The 17,447-nt window shown below is 44.7% G+C and overlaps 1 protein-coding gene across 5 annotated transcripts in view; it reads left to right on the top strand.

Moving 5' to 3' along the window:
• Positions 1-17,447, top strand: part of FBXW11 (F-box and WD repeat domain containing 11) — a 56,955-nt gene that overhangs the window by 15,959 nt on the left and 23,549 nt on the right. For all 5 annotated transcript variants that reach the window (XM_068205443.1, XM_068205441.1, XM_068205444.1 and 2 more), the window contains one exon: positions 17,306-17,368. In XM_068205443.1, coding sequence (XP_068061544.1) covers positions 17,318-17,368 — 51 coding nt within the window. In that variant the 5' untranslated portion in view covers positions 17,306-17,317. The remainder of the gene's footprint in view (positions 1-17,305; positions 17,369-17,447) is intronic.

Genomic DNA, 17,447 nt, shown 5'->3' with positions numbered 1-17,447 from the left:
CTCTCAGGACTCTGTTTAATCAAATTGTTTAGTCTGCTAAATGTTTTTTGTGCATCCTTTTCTGAAATCTTCTACTTAACTGCATTGTAGGAGTGACTCTTCAAGGGCTTTCTGTGCAGTAGGGCCGGGGGGGAGTTGTGTTTTATTGCCTGTATACTGACGTTGTGATACAGTAGCATAGTTCTGCATGTTGCCTGCTACGTTTTGCTTTCTCGTTTAACTTAAAAATAACATAATGAGCTGTGCCATTTCTCTTAAATTGCAATGAACTGACCAACCTGTGATATTTGTGTGATTTAATTTAGAAAGGATAAGCTTTTTATTGCCTTCAAAGCGTGGTTCTGGGTGTAGCCTTACCTTAGTCTTTGCACGTGTTTGAATGCAGAATAGTGAGCATGGAGTCCTGGGGTCTTTGGGTTGCCCTGTTAACTCAGTTTTTTAACTTTTAAGAAGTGAAGAACAAGGGATGGGGGAAGGGGGGTTGGTCTGTTTATAAAACCACTGAATCCTAAGTTATCTGTTGTTTTTCTTCTAGTAAGCTGTTGGAGCTAAGCCTGCATAACTTATAGATGGGGAATTGCTGCTTCATTGGTTTGGGAGGGGTTGAAAATGATTAAAAGGGAGCTTTTGGGACCAGTTAACAATTTTTCCCAGGGTATTCACCTTGGAAGGAAAATGCTGAACATGTGTAGTAACTGTGTGGCACTTCCCAAAGTGTTTCCGAATGTAACATTTTTCAGCAGAAAGCAAGGGTTATTTAGTGTTAGTCTGTTTGCATAAGAGCAGTATTCAGTGGTTCAAGTCTTTCATGTGTATGAAATGAGTAGTTAAAAGAAATTGCTTTTTTGTGAATGAAAATGAACAGCTGAGTTTTGTGTCGCTCCATTTGAGGTGAGCCACTGGAGAACATCAGTGTCTTACCTTAGAGAGTAAGCAGTTATTTCAAAACCTCTCTTCTCACCTACAAAATGTGGCTGCTTGAAACTCAGCAAATCTGAATTTCAGAACCAGAAATTCCTTAAAAATTTTTGTTAAAATATAAATCTCTTTTTCCATTTGAATGCTTTATGTTTACAATTTTGAAATAGTATTCAAAAAAGGACAAAAACTCATGTCCAAGACAAACTCATGGATGGATAATTCAGTTTTATAGAAATGAACAGTCTCATGGCCAAATAATGCTTATAGAAGAGTGCCTACAGCCATGCCAGGGCAGAGTCCCAGAGGTTTGGTGTCTGTCTTGGCAATATTTGCAAGCTACTTCTAATTTTGACAGGGTAGGATTGTTGGGGTGTCTGCAGGGCCAGGGGTTGAGCTTAGGTGATCCCTGTGGGTCCCTTCCAGCTCAGGATATTCCATGGTTCAGTGAAATACTGTGCCAAAATAAAGACTTTTTTCTTTTTAGTAAGATTTGATTGTTTCTGTAGAACTGCAGCCAGAAGAGGCTTTGAGACTTTTGGAAGTGTCTGTAAAGGATTATTTAAAAAAAAACAAACTTCTCCTTTTGAGGGTGAGTGACTCAGTGATGTCTGAAGGGGAATGTGGAAGCAAAAGTGGCACCAGCTGCTTTCTCCATTTATTATTTTTGACACTGTGGCTTGCCCTTCATTGTTTCCTGAACTCTAAGCCCACATGGAAATCAGGTGGGACACAGGTAGCTGGAGCTGTTGGTTCTGTAGCACACATTCAGTTGGGGTGAAATGATTAATAGGAAGTGCTGGAAGGGAAATACAGAAGCTCTTGGTGATTCACAGAAGTTACCTGGGACTGTGTCTGTTGTGTGGGGGGTGTGTAGAGGAACCAGAACAGGCCACAAAGGGAGAAGCACAGTCTTCACTGGAGCCTTGGAGAATCTCTCCAGGAAGCTCTTACTCAGTCCTGGGGCTTTTTCAAACCTTTAGGCTTCAGCAGTCACCTGCCATCCACCCAAAGGAAGAAAGCAGGGATTAGGTTAGTTCTGCCTTTCTGTGAGGTTGTTAACAATCATCAGACCTAACAAGGCTGTTTAAAATCAAGCTGTAGCATTTCAGCAAGCTCCTCTGCCCACGAATTGGGAGAGGTGTTCCAGTTCTCAGTCTGGGTGTGTGTTCTGTGCTTTTCTTCATGCAGTAAAATACCCTCATAGTGCCTGCAGTTTACTGGAGAAATATTTGCTTTCTGCATTCTGTGATGTGTTAGTGAATGCAGAAGAGAAACAGGTAATTTATTAAAAAATATTAATTCCTATTTGTGGTACTTGGGATTTCTTCTCATTTACTCTGGCTTTTGGTTTAATTGATACTGTTAGGAAATAAAGTCCCTGACACTTAACACTTGTTTCTGTTGCATGGAGAAGTACCTATTAAATGCCAGTTAATAATACTTGAAACTGCTACAACGCCTTATTTTTATCTGCTTAGTTACCTTTAATGATGTTTTTGTACATGAACACACTGCTATCCAATAGTTCCTGTTTTCATTTGCTTTGATATGGATTTCTCTGCAAAATGAAACCCAAAATTCTTGTTCAGGTCTTTTGAGAAACCGGTTCTGTTAGCAGGTGTGTGATGTAACCCTGTGGATACAGCACCTTCCATGGCTTCATCCTTGGAGCACGGCAGGGTTTTGAGTGTGTTTTGTGGTGCTAATTTGGGAAGTGGCTCCAGCAGGGCTGCCAGGCAGCGACAGGCAGGGTTCTGGGCTCTCTGAGTAAACATCTCCAGTGTGATGTGAGCACTGTTCATTAAGCAACAGAAGATAAGAGCCCAGGCATCACTTTGAATTATTGCATAATGTAGGAGGTGATGAAATAAGTCTTGGGAAATTAATTATTAGAGAGATATAATGAAAATCCCAGTAACCAAATACTGCCCCACCAAATTTCTTCCCTGTCTTCAGTTACACTTTTCTTCCACTTCTCTTTTTTTTAAAAAATCATTTTATCTCTCTTTTAAAACTCTGCTTAGATTTTGCTATGCTTATTTACACTCTCCCAAGATCTTTGGAGTTCTTAGAAAAGATTATTTCTTACATCTTTCCATCTATGCATGAAGTTTTTAGCTTAATTGCATGCAGTGCCCTGCTCCTCTTTGCCTCTGTGTTCACGCGTGGGCTGTGTGGCCTGGAAGCTTTAACGGAGTGCATTCACTGCAGGAACAAGAAATGTCCCACTTCCCGAGCTGCCAGTGAGAGATCTTAGCTTGTTCCTCCACCGGCCAGACCTTAGAGTTCATGAAGTGGCTTTTTCAGACTTGAGTCTCCCCTGACTCCTCCAAGGCCGTTCTCCCAAGTACTCTGGAGGCTTGGGATGGATAGCACCTCCGGCTTTCCTGTCCTTTATCCTTGGCTTCTGCCCAGTGGGGTGTCCCGCTCCAGGAGTGCTCCTGGACCTGCATTTTCCTTTTCATGGAGTCCCCATCCCCAGAGATGGCACTCAGTGCTCTGGGCTGGGTATCTAACATAAATTTCCCTTCTTTCAGTTTAAACACAGAAGTTTCCAGAAGGAAGTTTATATTTTTACTTATTGATGTTACAATTTAGCATTAACTTGTTTAAGCTTCTGTTTGTTTCTCTTTACTAATTTTGAGTTTCTGTTGATGCTTCTATTCTGATACCAGAGGGAAGCGTAGCAACAGAAAGTGTAGTTGGAAAAACTTGTAGTTGAAAGCTAAGAATTGAACATGAAAACTTTTTCATCCTCTTTTCCCAGTACAAATTCAGGCACAGACACGGTGCAGTTTTCTTAAAACCGCAGAGTGCTGGAGATGGGCCCTGCTAAAACCTTCTCCTCCAGAGCATGAAATCACAAATGGGAGATGATGAGCGGCCTGTCGCTCTGGAGCCTGCATCCCTTTGGAAATCTTACTCTCTGCAGCTGCTGAAATGAGTTATCATAACCAGACAACTGCTTTACTGCTTCTGTTGGGTCTGAAGTCATTTACAAATACCTCTTTGATATGTTTTCTGGTATTTTGCCTCAAAACAGTGGAACTGTTACCATTTCTTTTTGGAAACAGTCCAACAGCTCCATTAAAAAGAAATACATTATTTCTTTTTTTTAAAGGAACAGAATGTTCTCTCCAATATCTGAAATATTTGTGCTTGTTCCCTTGTGTTTAAACAGACTTTTCAGAGACACAGAGCTTTCAAACCAAGGCAAGCAGTGTAGAAGCAATTAAAACTACCCATGGTGGCTCTGGGGGCAGTGTGGGCAGGGGGATGGCCTGGATTCCCCAGTCCCTAAATCCGAGGTAAAAATGGCCAGTTTTCCCTCTGGTGATCGGCAGCCGTGCTTTCCAGCGCGGTTCCTTCTGGCTGGAGTCTCCTCTCAGTGAAAAGTAACAGCAGTTTGGGGTTTGTTTTCAGCAGTTTCTTGTAATAACTTTTCTTTTTTAGTTCTCAATGTGGGTGTTAGAGATTTTGAGGCCTGATCCAACAGCTCAGTTTGGTGGCAGTTGCACATACTGCAGGCATTTGCAAAGGGTAGCATTGCACTTTACTCCCCCTGGTGCTTCCCAGCCTGTTTCCTTTGGAGAGCCTAAACTGGGATGAGCACTCTGGGTGCAGTCTGGGCATCCCTTACAGTCACAGCAGCTCCTTGTGGTGCTTCCTGGTGGTGTGGCCAGCCATGGCTTGGTGCTGGATCCAGACACCTCTGTCCAGGAGGATGGGGAAATGTGAAATGCAGGGATTACTTTTTCCAAGCGTGGTTTATTCTCCAAAGGGAAAGGTTCTCATAAGCACTTCTCTGGTGTCCTTTGTGTATCTGAGTGCTTTGGGCTTTATGACTTCAGTTTTTAACTGAGTCTGTTCATTCTTGGGGGCAAGAAGGGACCTTCTCTGTCTTGGGTCAGTTCCTAGTGTTTGTTTGGAAATGGAAGTGAGTTGTTATTCACTGGAGTGAATCCCAGGACTGAGCTCTGAGCCAGAGCTCTGCTCTTTGCTTTCCTCAGCTGAAGAACAGAAATGTGTCCCTGATGTGTGAGAACCAGCAAAATGGAGTAAATATCTGTGAGGTTTGGTTCCTGATTTGCCTGGGACATGACGTGCATCTGTCACTTGGAGCTGGCTGTGGCTCCTGCTGAGGATTCCAGCTGTATTCCCTGTGATCAGCAAGAGGGGGGAGCAGCCTGTGAAACCTCATGGCAGGTTGGGGTCACCTGTGGTGGCCTCCCCTGGCTGGCACCATTTGGGTGCTGCCAAGCACTGACCTTTCTGCTTGTGGGGAAAGAGTTTTGCTGCTACAAACAACCTGATACACACGAGTGCTTTTTTTGGACTTTGTTGTTTTCAGTGGTTTTTGGAGAGCACTAGAGGTCATACATTTCATCCCCAGGCTACCAAGTGTGCTTGAACAGAAGAGTGATCCCTTTCAGGAGCCTGCTCCTCTTGGTGGGGAGTTCTCTCATCGTGGTCTGCTCTTCAGAAGTTGCCAGTATTCAGAAGTCAGTAATTGACTTAATCACTGATCTCTATGAGCCAGATGAGGCGGAAGTGGTGAAATGAGTCCCTCTGAGATACAGCACTAAGCTGCTGCTGCTGCAGGAGGGGCTTCTGAACACAGCAGAAGTCATGGGAGCTTAGAGATCCACTCCTTACTCCTTTGGGAGACTTGCTACCTTGCCTTTTTTTTTTTTTTTTCCTTTTTTTTTTTTTCTGTTTCTTTCCCATTCCATTCAGAGATCCCAGTCTGTCCACTCCACACTGGGCAGGATGTGTCCCTTTCGAGGCAGGTTCTCCATGGTGAATTCATGGACCTTGCCTTGGCAAATCTGGAGCCCGTTGCTCAGAGCTGCAGCAGTGAGTGCAATGTCAGACATTAACTGTGTCCCTCAGAAAGCACTACACAGTCTCACTAAGCCTGAGAGATTTCACAAGTGGTGGGCAGGAGCTGTTACTGCTGATGGCTCTTCTGAAGTGTCTGCAGAAGGGATGCTGTTAGCCACAGCCTCGTGTTGATGCTTTATCAGCCTCCTGTGGAAGAGAGGATTTTTTTCTCTCTCTGATCCTGTTATGGTGGAAAGAAATGTGTTAGGAAACGTGCCTTGCTCCCTGCCTGCCTTCTGGCAGTGCCATGCTGGTGCTGGGAGGAGGGATGGAGGAGGGAAATCTGCCCAAGGAGAGGAGGAGATGCAAGGCAATCTGTTCTGGGTGTGTGTGACAGTCCTCTTCCTTGCAGGTCTTGTCTCTTTCCCACAGAGGAATTTTCTAGGAAACAGAACTATATAATCAAATATTTCCCACCAAGGTTGAAACTACATTTGTGCAATGTCTGCACTGCAGACTCCTTGTCAGACCCCACTGGCAGGAGGGTGGGTCCCTTGCTCAGGGGAATTCAGGAGCTGGGTGAGTACCAGTGTTGATGGTTTTGCTGATACTGATGGTGCCACTCGGAGTCACCATCAAAAGGACACTTATCCTTTCCAGGACAGACTCTGGGTGCTTAGTAGGCTGCCCATTCCCAGCTTTCTCTGAGCCTCTGTGATTTGCATCTGATGAGTTGTTTTGTGGGCCTTCAGGAGTCACATTTAAGAGTCTTAAATAGATGGTTGGTTTCTTGTGATCCTTTGAAATGGTGGGAGAATCCAAATACATCAAGGGAGGCATCAGAGTCCAGGATAGCACAGCTGGCTACAGACGCAGCAGGGGATTGAGCAAATTGTACCAATTCTCATCTGGCAGGGCTGGAGGAAGTGCTACAGCAGAGAAAGAAGGAACTATAGTGAGCTTTTTACTCCTCTGTGTAATATTTCTGTGGCAAAATGGTCCTGTTTCCGAATGTCACTGTGGAAAGGCTTGGCTTTGTGGTGCAGGATGGTCTTCCACTGCTCCCAAGTGGATTTGGGATTCCTGAGAAGTTTGAGGTGATGTTGTTGCCCTTGGAAGAGCAATGCTGTAACTGATTTGTGTTGTCCTGAGGTATCTGTGAAATTCTGTTTCAGCCTTGCTGGTTCCAGAGTTACCCTTCCCAAAGCCCCTTCAGATGGTGGGTCTGCCCCAGGAAGCAGAGCTGGGACTCTCTGGGACTGTCCCTGGGTTCAGGAGCGAGGGCCAGCAGCTTTCCTTCTCCAGTGCCATCCTGCCCAGGCCCTGGGGAAGGGATTTGGCTGGCACTGCCACGGGCACAGGGCTGGGGGTGGGGTGCACAATGTGTCATCTGGTCCTGGCTTTGGTTTGCCCTGTGCCACAGCTCTGCCACCTTTCTGTCACACAAGAAGCTGTGCTGAGATTCCAGGCACTGATGATGTGGTGTGGATTGAAAATAATCTTCCCAACCCAGGAACCTGAGACGTGGGGCAACTGTTCCTGCTGTTCTCAAATCCTGTTCTGTAGAGTCTTACAGTGAGGTGCTGTTGTATTCATCAACTGGATCTTGAAGTTGTAGAGAGAGAAGTGGTGCTGACCTTCCAGGTCAAGAACATTTACCAGCCATTATATAAATCGTGTGAAATCAAAATTATGCAATTGCACATGCCTTTGAAAAGCCAGATAAAATCAGCACTCGAGTGCAGAGTGTCTGCCTAACCCCAGGCAAGGCTGGGTGGATATTTAAAAAAAATTATTGGAGTATTTTTTTACAACTTGTATTACTGAAGGCCTTTTCCTTTAGCTGCAGTTAAGGCTGCAGCCCTTGTGGAGATAAGATTTTCTTCACGTTCTGGATGCTTGGATATCAGCAGTTCCACACTGAACTTGTCCATACACAAAAGCTTGTGTTTCAGACAATTAGTGAGTGAATAGAATTTCCTGAGGAGTTGTGAAGATTGATACACTTCCATGAGCTGCCAAGTGTGGAGTACACTGCTCTACATTTCTGGAGGACAGGACTCTTCCTTGGAGTAGCTCACTGGTTCTAGGCTGCAGTTTTATTGAATTTTCATCGTGGCGGCTGCTTTTCCTGTATTTCTTTTGTGTGCAAATACTTTCTGTTTTGCAGAAGATGAATAATTGAGAGTTACGTCAGGTTTAGCATTTCAGACTGTTCAGTAGCTTTGAGTAACCTTTGTGTAGCTTTTACTGTAAAAGTTTTTATAGAAGCCTATTCAAAACCTGCTTTAAGTTTTGCGGTGTCTGAGGCCCTTGAGTGTCCCCTCCCTCTCACAGCTCCTCAAACCCCTCGTGCTGAGGGTTGTGCTTTGGGCTGGCAATTTGAGGTAACTCCCTTTAGTTTGATATGGAAACAGCAGAAGAGATCTGAACCTAAATTCCCTCTGGGAAACTAGGAATAACCTTTGAAGTATTTTAACTTTGCACCAGGCAGCCAAGTTGCAAATGTGTAGTTAATCTTAACAGAGGCTAATTTATTTTTGATGAATTTGAACTGATCTAATTACTAGCTTAGCCTGAAACTTGCTTCCCAGATGTTACTTATCCTACCTTTAATCTGGAATACTGTTAACATTTATTAATTCTGTGGGGCAGAGTGCTGTCTTCTGCCTTGTTTACTCATGAATGTGGCACAGAGAAAAACGTCCAGCTTTGGAGCTTTTGGAATTAGATTTTGCCTTACCCTGGCGTGGGGGTGTCCACACAGCCCCTGGGTTTTGGAAAGGATGCTCCATGGGAATGGCAGAGCTTGTAGAAGGGAACGGGGCAGGTTCTGGCTGTGGAACAGCAGAGCTGATGGAGCAGCTGGGTGTTGAAGGGATGCATCAGCTGCCTCTGGAGTGCCTTGGCTGCTCCTGGAGCCCTGGAATTCAGCTGCTGTTCTGTGCTCAACCCTTGGTCAGCTGTGCTGATCTGAGCAGTCAGCACTCAAATGCAACTTTAAATAGTTTGTTTTCCTTTTACAAGTCCTATGAATGATGAGATGAGTGGATCTGAAGAGGTCTCTTTGCATCTGCTCTAAAAGGAAGAAAAGTGATGATAATCTTAAGCCAGTATTTTCCCTTCAAGTTTTCTTTTTTGGATACTTTTTTAATACAGGAAATAAAAGCTAAAGCGGCTCTTTACTAGACCTTGAGACAGTTTCTAAGGTAGTAAATACGATTTAATGTTTTCATTATATCAAAAAAAAAAAAAAAAAACCAAAAGCTTGACAAAGCTAATCCTCCTAACTGCCTAACAAAATCCAGTTTTTTAGAGTAGCTTTTGATGCAGTTACAAGTACAGATGTTCTGAACAAGTGTGTAACGTGGTGTAGTCAAAGCTTTAAAAACTTAAGCTCTGCTTTTCCTTTGGAACTTTCAGTGAGTTTGCTGTGTAAGGGACATGGTTTGCAGTTTGCCCTGAGTTTTAAAAGTACAGAGGAAAAACTATTCTGCTTTGGGATGGATTAAGATTGAAAGTGCAGGTTCTACCTAAATAAGTTTATGTGGAAAATAGATGAACCATTAGTGCAAAACTACTGCTAATAATTGTAGCTGAGAACTTGTGGTAATTTCTCTTAATTTAAAAATATCAATTAAAAAGGCAAACTAACACCTTGCTCCTGACATCTGTGTACCTTCTACAGTCCAACCGTTTGTCAGGGCCATGTTTCTGCTTTAAACACTTTACTGTTAAAGTTATTCACAGGCAGAAAGGATTTGTCTTTTGAGGTATTTGACCTGGTAGGGTAGTGAAAGTTAATTGTGAGATGTTTTAGGCAAGTGACTGCAAGTGTTATCAGTGATATCAGTGATCAGCTTGATGACTGCTTTGATACACAAATTGAATATTGAGATTTGCTGCTCTGGAGTGGGTTGGGCTTCCTGCACACACCAGTGTCTGCCAAGGAAAGCTGAGTGACTGGACAGCGGAAGGCACGAACTGAGACACCTGGAAAACAAGCACCACTCCAGGCTGAAGGTGGAATTAAAGCTCCTGTTGCGCTGGGCATGGGTGGGAAAATGAATCCAGTTTTCATCTGGGGGAGCCTCAGGTGAGCCCTTGCAGGGAGCCTCGCTGGCTCCTCTTATTGCTGGCTGTTCTTGCACAAGCTGGGAGAGGAGTATTATTATTTTTTTTAATTGATTATTATTGATTGAAAATTTCCCCCTGGCAGCACAAGCTGAGCATGTGCAGACCTTAACCCCCAGTCCTGGCCTGGCCTGCCGTTTCTCCTGCCTCAGTGGTGCTTCTCTGTCTGAGGGGCAGGTGGACAGACCGTGCTTGCTATGTGTTTGGGCTCTGGTTTTCCATGCAGCACAAGGCTTTGCGCCATGTGCGAGTTCTGCAGGCCTTGCTTTGGTGCTGGAGTGGTGCAGGGATGAGTCATCAAATTGCTACAATTACACAATTCCCTGCTCATTGTCCTTGTAAATACAATGTGTTTTTATAGGATGGGTACAGGCGTGTTTGGGTTACTGACTCTTTACTCCAGACACTCAGAACATTAAATGAGAGTTCAGGGTATCTTTGAAACAGTTCTGCGAGGAAGGTGTTGTTAATGTGATCCTGCAGTACCTGTTGAGGTAAGGCTGCCCTTAAGAACTAACCAGTTACTGCATATTTAAATCCCAACAAAACCAAACCAACCCCCACTGGACGTCTCTTGGGATTGCAGTAATTACATTGTTTTTCTGGTTACATCAGCTTGCTGCGTGGAAATGGAGGCATGCTGGAAAATAGTTCTGAACTTGGACAGAAGTGCAATTGTTTTGTTTCTTATGACAACCTACATTGAACTAACAGTCAGTCAGTGAATATTTTTGATGTAAATCTTTCTGAGAACCTGTAATACATTATTTCAGAAGTTCTAAAAGCCCCAGAGTGATTTTGCTGTTACGGTTCTCCATCATCTGTGGCCCTTCACAGGCTGGGGTAAGGATTAAATTCTTGCCCTGCCAGGCAGGCTCAGATTGCAGTTTGGACACAGCTGCCTGGTAAGAGGATGTGCCATCACCAAAGGCTCACCGGTGCAGTTGGAATCCTTGCTTAGTGTTTCATGGAATTGGATCAGAAAAGTAATCCTGAGCTGCTGAGCATTTTCACGTGTAATTTCAGTTTAAAAACAAGCTATGTGCTGTGACTCTGGGTACTGTCCACACTGACCTGACTTCTGAGGGCCACCAGGGTGATCAGAGAGATGGAGCACTGAGGAAACTGGGATTGTTCAGCCTGGAGAAGGGAAGGCTCTGAGGAGATCTAATTCTGGCCTTCCAGGAGCTGAAGGGAGAACTGACTAGAAACATGGAGAGAGATTATTTACATGATTTTATTAATTCCATGTGAAGTCAGGCATACTGAATACTCAGAGATACACAGTTTTATGCATCTATATATACACACACAAGATCATCAAGTTAATTTATAATGAGTTTGAGGTGAGGACTGATACTCTCGAAACAAAGTTAACATAGTGGTACTAATTGCCAATCATCAAAGCATTGGTGATTAAGCAGAGTGATCTGCTTAGTGACTGCTTGTAGTCTTTGGAACCTGCAGAAATAACTGTTGAGGAACATTTAGGTGAGGAATGGCTTGAGGCCTCTCTGAGCAGAGGCAAGAGCAAGCAATTCTAGCTTTGTTTTTACTGCTCTGGTGAAAAATTCCTGCAAAACAAACCCTTGAGAGGTGTCAAACTGGGGTATGGAAGAGCATTAGGTATGTTCTAAAAACTTACCATCTATAACTTGTGGTCAAACTTTAGAGTTTGAAGCAGTTTGAAACACAAACTGGGGAACTGTGGTGCTGAATTCAGCATGTCTTCCTTTAAACTTTTTGGTGGTTAGTCAGAGGCCAAATAAAAATTGATGCCCTATTTTCAGTTATGAGGGGTTTTTTTTCTAATTTTGCCTTCAGCTGTTGGCTCTTGGTAGACTCTGTAAGTATTTTAAGTATATTTTTGTTTGAACTTCCAGCAATAGCTGCACTAAAATAAAACCTGGCAACAGGGAGAGCAGCGAGCTAGGTAAGAATTGAAGCATGTTCAGCCTAATTTGTGCAGATCCCCAGTGCTTACATAAATACTTCAGTTTAAGCTGAAGCAAGCAATTACTAATACAGACATCAAATATAGACATGGCCATGGTCAGCAGAGTGAACCTTCATGTTTGGTGGACAACCAGCTGTCCCTGGAGGCCAAGGAGGCCAATGGAATTTGGGGACATCAGAATTTTTGCATTTCTTCACAGACAGATCTTGAGGGGAGTGAGAAGGAAGGGATTTGGTCCTTGTTGTGAGAGGTGTTCATTCCCATCTTGTGCAGTCTAGGTTAGGGGTTCATATTTGTGCTCTAGGACATTTTTACTAAGAGCCTCTCCATAGTTAGAAGAGGAAAATCCCGTCTTATCCCTGATCAAGTATCAAGATGTTGTTAATAAACATTGTTTTAACAGATGCCTGGGTTAGCAAATGCGGCCCATTTCTCCCCAAGGAGAGGCTCACTTTCATTTGGAAATGCTCTGAAGTGTTTGGCAGTTTCTGGCTCTATTAAAAGCAGGAAGCCATGAGGGGCAAGTGCTCATCACTTTTAGCTGGTGCAGATGGCAGTCCAGCTTCCTCCCTTGCTGCTGGCTCCAGCTGTCCCAGAGGCTGGCAGATTCCTCACTTGCCCTGGGAAATGTGTGCTGGGACCTCCAGCAGTGCCCGTGTGGCAGAGCTGGGTTCAGGAGGGGATTGAAGCTCCAGTGCCGTGTACTCCACCTGCAGAGTGTGACTCTGAGGTATCCAGGTATGTATTAGTTATTTTGTGTTGGTTCTTCAGCTTCTTCAAAGTCAGATGTGGTTTGTTAAAGGACATCAGAACCCATTTAGCTGAACTGGTTTAATTGGTTTTGCTTATTTTGTAACTTTAACTGAAATTTCCTGGTGTTTTTTCTCCAGAGAGCAGGAATCTTGTGAAAAGTTAGACTGTTGAAGACTTAGCTGGGTCTTTAACTGAGATGGGAATTACTAGTGTAGTCTCAAGGACAGTGAAACATAGAAGTTCTTACTTCCTTTCCCTTTCATTAAAGCTCAAATATAAGATTCTCCTCTTTTTTTCAAGGCTACACAGCTGTTGTCTTGTTTTGTCCATCCATCACTCCTCTATCCAGTGAATCCTTTCTTTGTCAGGGAAAGCTTTATTATCATCAGAGAAACTTAGCAGTGTTGTGAGCCTTGCTCAGTGCTGAAACTCTGGTGTCCTGCCCCAATTCCCAGGATTTCCTGCTATCACTTCCCTAATTGCTCTCCCGATACTGGAGCTCAAAGTGGCTTCAGAACAAAGCTTCAGCGGGCTGTTCCCCTGCCCAGGCTATTAAGTGACTCAAGGCACTCCCAGCTCCTGGAGCCCGGGCAAACCCAGGCTCAGAGCAGCCTGCTGGAAATCTGCAGCAGCCTGACCCGCTTGGATGGATTTCTGCTGGAAAAGGTGCAGCTTGTCCTGCGCCTGCTGAGGGAGGGGAGCCTTGCGGTGCCACTCACCTGCAGGAAAACACGGAGTGCCTTTGTCCCTCACAACCTCTCATCCATGGAACTGCTGTACTTGAGGCATCATTTGCTACCTGGTATCCAAGGATCTTAATTGAAACTGTGATTTATGGAGTTTTAGAATACCTACAATATCTTTGCCTTTGGGGATCGTTCATAGTTGTTTCTATTTCAGAAGCTTTTCATAATCTCCAAGGTAATTAGCTCGATGTAAATAGGCTTGTCAGAACCTCTTTCTCTCTGAGTAACTTGTGAACCTGTTTTTGCCAAGGTTTTCTTCACCCCATAGAAATCCCAGAAATTAGAGGTTTTGTGGAGCAGAAAGGCTAAGGAAAGCCTGAAGTTTCTGTGGGACTAAGCAAGGAATGTGGGATACAAATCTCCAGGAAATGAGCTTTTAAACTTGCCCGGCTTGTGAAGCAATGTGTGAATTTTACTGCCATTTCTGGTTTCTAGTCAGTGGAAATAGAGGCTGGGGCTTTGCTCAGTGTAACTCGATTCACTTGGGTTTTAACAACTGTGAGGCAGCAACAAAACATCCCAGCTTGGACCCATTGTTATCTCTTGGCCATTGCTGCCGTTCCCAGTAGGGATGGAGAGCGCTTGCTCCAGGCTGGCTAATTAAGGAATGACAGCTGGTTGGAAACAATCATTCTACTTTTGCAAGAGCCATGAACAACTTCACAGGAATTCCTGGAAAAAATGAACCTATAAACAAGATGAGTTGACAATATTTAGAAGCCATGCTTGCACTGTGAGAAGCTGCAAGGCTCTTGTGGAGGTCGGAATCACGCCTGGAGAATGTCTGCAAGGGCAGCTCAGCCTTGCTGGGATTACTAGGATGAGATGTCAGTGCTTCCATCAGGCCTTGGAGTGGTTCAGCAGCAGAGCTGCAGGGAGTTGGGCTGAATTCTGTGGTGATGCCACTTCAAAGCCACCTGGGAAACCGGCTGCATGTGGAGGTGGGTGGGGTGAGCAAACGATGCCACTGAGGGGAGGGAAGAGCTGGACTTGGAGATGCCTATCGGTGTTCTTGCACAAGGGCTGGAGCCCAGGAGCCAGGACTGGTGACACCAGCTGTCAGGAATTCTGATCCTTCTTCTGCCAAGTGCTGGGAATGGACAGGACAGATCAGAGCTGTCTAATTGCTTCTTCCAGCCAACAGGGCGGGATCCACCCATCACCTCCTGGTCTCCAATTAGTTGGCTTAAGTGCTGGATAGAGAGATTGGAGTCTGAATGGGGATGAGGGTGATGGGGGGAATGACCCCAAAATGAAGTGTTTTAAGAGAGAAGCAGAGCAAGTTTATTAAGAAGAGAAGATATAATAGGGAAAACAAAATATGTATTTGGGAGCAGAAAGGGAAAGGATGAAGGATTTAAAAGCTCTAAAATACAGTAAGAAAGTGTGGAACGAGTCAGGATGGGAAAAGAGAAAACACAAGAAGCTGTAGTAGATGCCATTAAATGAATGCAGCTGTCAACTTCCTGGTGAAATATTTGGATACCGTGTTCATTTCAGCCTAAGAATCAAGCTCTGTTATCTGCCCCCACAGTCGTGGCTCAGATGGTGACGGGACATGGGAGTGTCTCTGGGCAGCAGTGCATTTGGAGTGCCCATCCCTGGAGGTGTCCAAGGAGCACCTGGACGTGGCACTCAGTGCTCTGGGCTGGGGACAAGGTGGGCATCAGGCACAGCCTGGACTCGATGGTCGCTGTGGTCTTTTCCAACCTCAGTGATTCTGTGGTCCTGTGACATTCCAAGGCTGTAGCCTCTCCCCAAAACCTGCTGCCCAGTTCTTTCCCTGGGCAGCAGTGGAGGCACAGTGGAATTGAGTAGGGGCACAGCACAGAGGGAAACTCACTCTGCAATCTGCTGGTGTGGAAGTCTGATGGTTTTGGTGACATTTGTGTCCCTGCATTCTGTGTCACAGTGCTGCTGTGCTGTAGTTTGTTGCATGTTCCTAGAATGACATCATGTTTAGGAGGCAGTTCTTAGTCTCCATTCCTGGGAAAGCTGGCAAAGATCTCTGAGATAGTTTCTGATAAAGGGAGAAATGCAATGGCAGAGTCCCACCATAGCCTGCTGAAGGAAAGTTAGGGGGGATAGATGGATAAAACGTGGGATTTCTGCTGAATTTGCTGACCCAAGCCACCTGATTGATATTCTCAGTGTTCCTTGCTCATAGCTCCCAAGATCCATGGGTTTATTTAGCCTTCAGCTGCCAAAGGACATGAGATGTTCCTTACTTGTTTAAGGACACACTAATTGGATGCACAGTTAACAACATGTAATGGCTCTAACGAGTGTTTTTACATATTCATGTTGAAATAAAATAAAATCAAAGACACCCTGCATAGTTCCCTGGTGGCATGTTTGCTTTCCAGAATGGTGTAACTGGTGTGGGCTGGCTGGGTCCCAGTCAGTGAGGGGCTGCTCTGTGTTCCCTGCTGGGGAAGAGCAGCCCTTGCACTGCTTTGTGCCCCAGTGAGAAGGGCTGGTTAGGACTTGTAAATAACTGGGATGGCCCTGCAGAGACTATGGCTTCAAAAGACCATGGAAGGTGTGGCTGGCTGTTCTGTGGATGTCCAGAAACACTAGAATCCATGTTTTGGTGGAGTCACCCCAAACATCTCCTGCCTTTATCCCTTTCTGGATTCCCCTCCAGCCACCTCCTGGGCTTGAACGTGTCATTGTCATGTGTGTCATAACCAGGTAGTTGAGTCTTTCCATCACCTGTGGTGACAGTTTTTATCCTGTCATCCAAAGCCCATGTGCCACGTGTTTTCCACACCTTCAGGAGGGCTCAGGGTAAGCTTAAGCCAAGGCAGATGGGCAGGGGAGGAAAGGTTGCTATAGACAGGATACTGTCCGTTTTCCAGGTTCTCTGGGTTTGTCCAGCATGTCCTTATGGAAGAAGGAGGAGGAGATGAATGCTTTTGAGACTGAATTGGGTTTTGAGTGCAGGTGGATGTAGTTCCTAAGGAGTTATCCATAATCCAAGATGGCAGGAGTAAGGGAATTGTGTGACTTACTTCATTCTATGTTTTACCTGAGCCCCTTTTTCCTGTTGAGACAGAAGGGAAGAAGGCTGAAATAAATACAGATGGTGTTTGAGGACACTCAGTTTGTCCTGCTAACACTCTGCCAGTCTCCTGGGCACAGGGATGGGGAGGGCAGGGCTGGGGGAAGCTGGAACCCCCTGGGAATGAGGGACTTGGGAGCAGGGAGGAGGAGATGGTGGGTGTGCCATGGACAGCAAAAGGGAGCAGCTCAGCAACAACAGGGGCAGAAAGGAGGGAATGATTTTGGGAGACAGAGGTGAGCTCAGAGAAACATTTGCAGCTGAAGGTTTATACAAATGCTTCCTTCTTTTGTTGGTGAAGGAAAGGGAGGGAAGCAGTGGTAAGGAGCAATTCTGATGTGAGGAGAGCACTGCAATAAAGGCAGGGGTGACTGCCAAGGGTTGTAGACACAGCCTGGGCAGTGAATTGCAGAGATGTTCTGCAGAGAATGATCCCTATTCCTGGAGATGGGAAGATAGGAAAAAAGCATATTCTGTTGCATGTAAGTAGTGTATAGTGTTGGTTTTTTGGTTTTTTTTTTTTTGTGCCTAGCTGTATGCAATTTAACTTTGGCAGCAAGTGCTGGTTGAATACATTGACAGGTTTAATTGCTTTGGCTTGAGTAGGATGAAAGTGAATTTATTTCCCAGTGAGAAAAGCATTGAAAGGCTGCATGAAAACCTGTCAAAGGAAATTGAAGCGGGGTTGGGGAGTTATCTTTACAGTAAATGGAATTGATAAACATGTCAGTTAAAAGGGGATTTTATTTATAATACTCGGGTTTTGTGGCCAGAATTCTTTGAGTATTCCATTCACTGGGAAAATGAATTTTATCTGTTCAATTGATTTGCTTTTTTGTAATGCTTGTGGAGCGAGAAATTGTCACAGAGTAAAAAGCTGAAGTAGTATTTGTTCTATTTTTCCAGAACACGTCAGTAATGGAGGATCAGAATGAAGATGAGTCTCCAAAGAAAAATACCTTGTGGCAGGTGAGACTGACATGGATGTAGAAGGAGAGGTGCCAGGATTTTGTATGTTCCTGCTTTTGAGAAATGTCTAAATCTCGGG

The sequence above is a fragment of the Anomalospiza imberbis genome, chromosome 15 (assembly GCF_031753505.1).
Source record: "Anomalospiza imberbis isolate Cuckoo-Finch-1a 21T00152 chromosome 15, ASM3175350v1, whole genome shotgun sequence".
Lineage (NCBI taxonomy): Eukaryota > Metazoa > Chordata > Aves > Passeriformes > Viduidae > Anomalospiza > Anomalospiza imberbis.
This window is presented reverse-complemented; position numbering and strand designations above follow the sequence as displayed.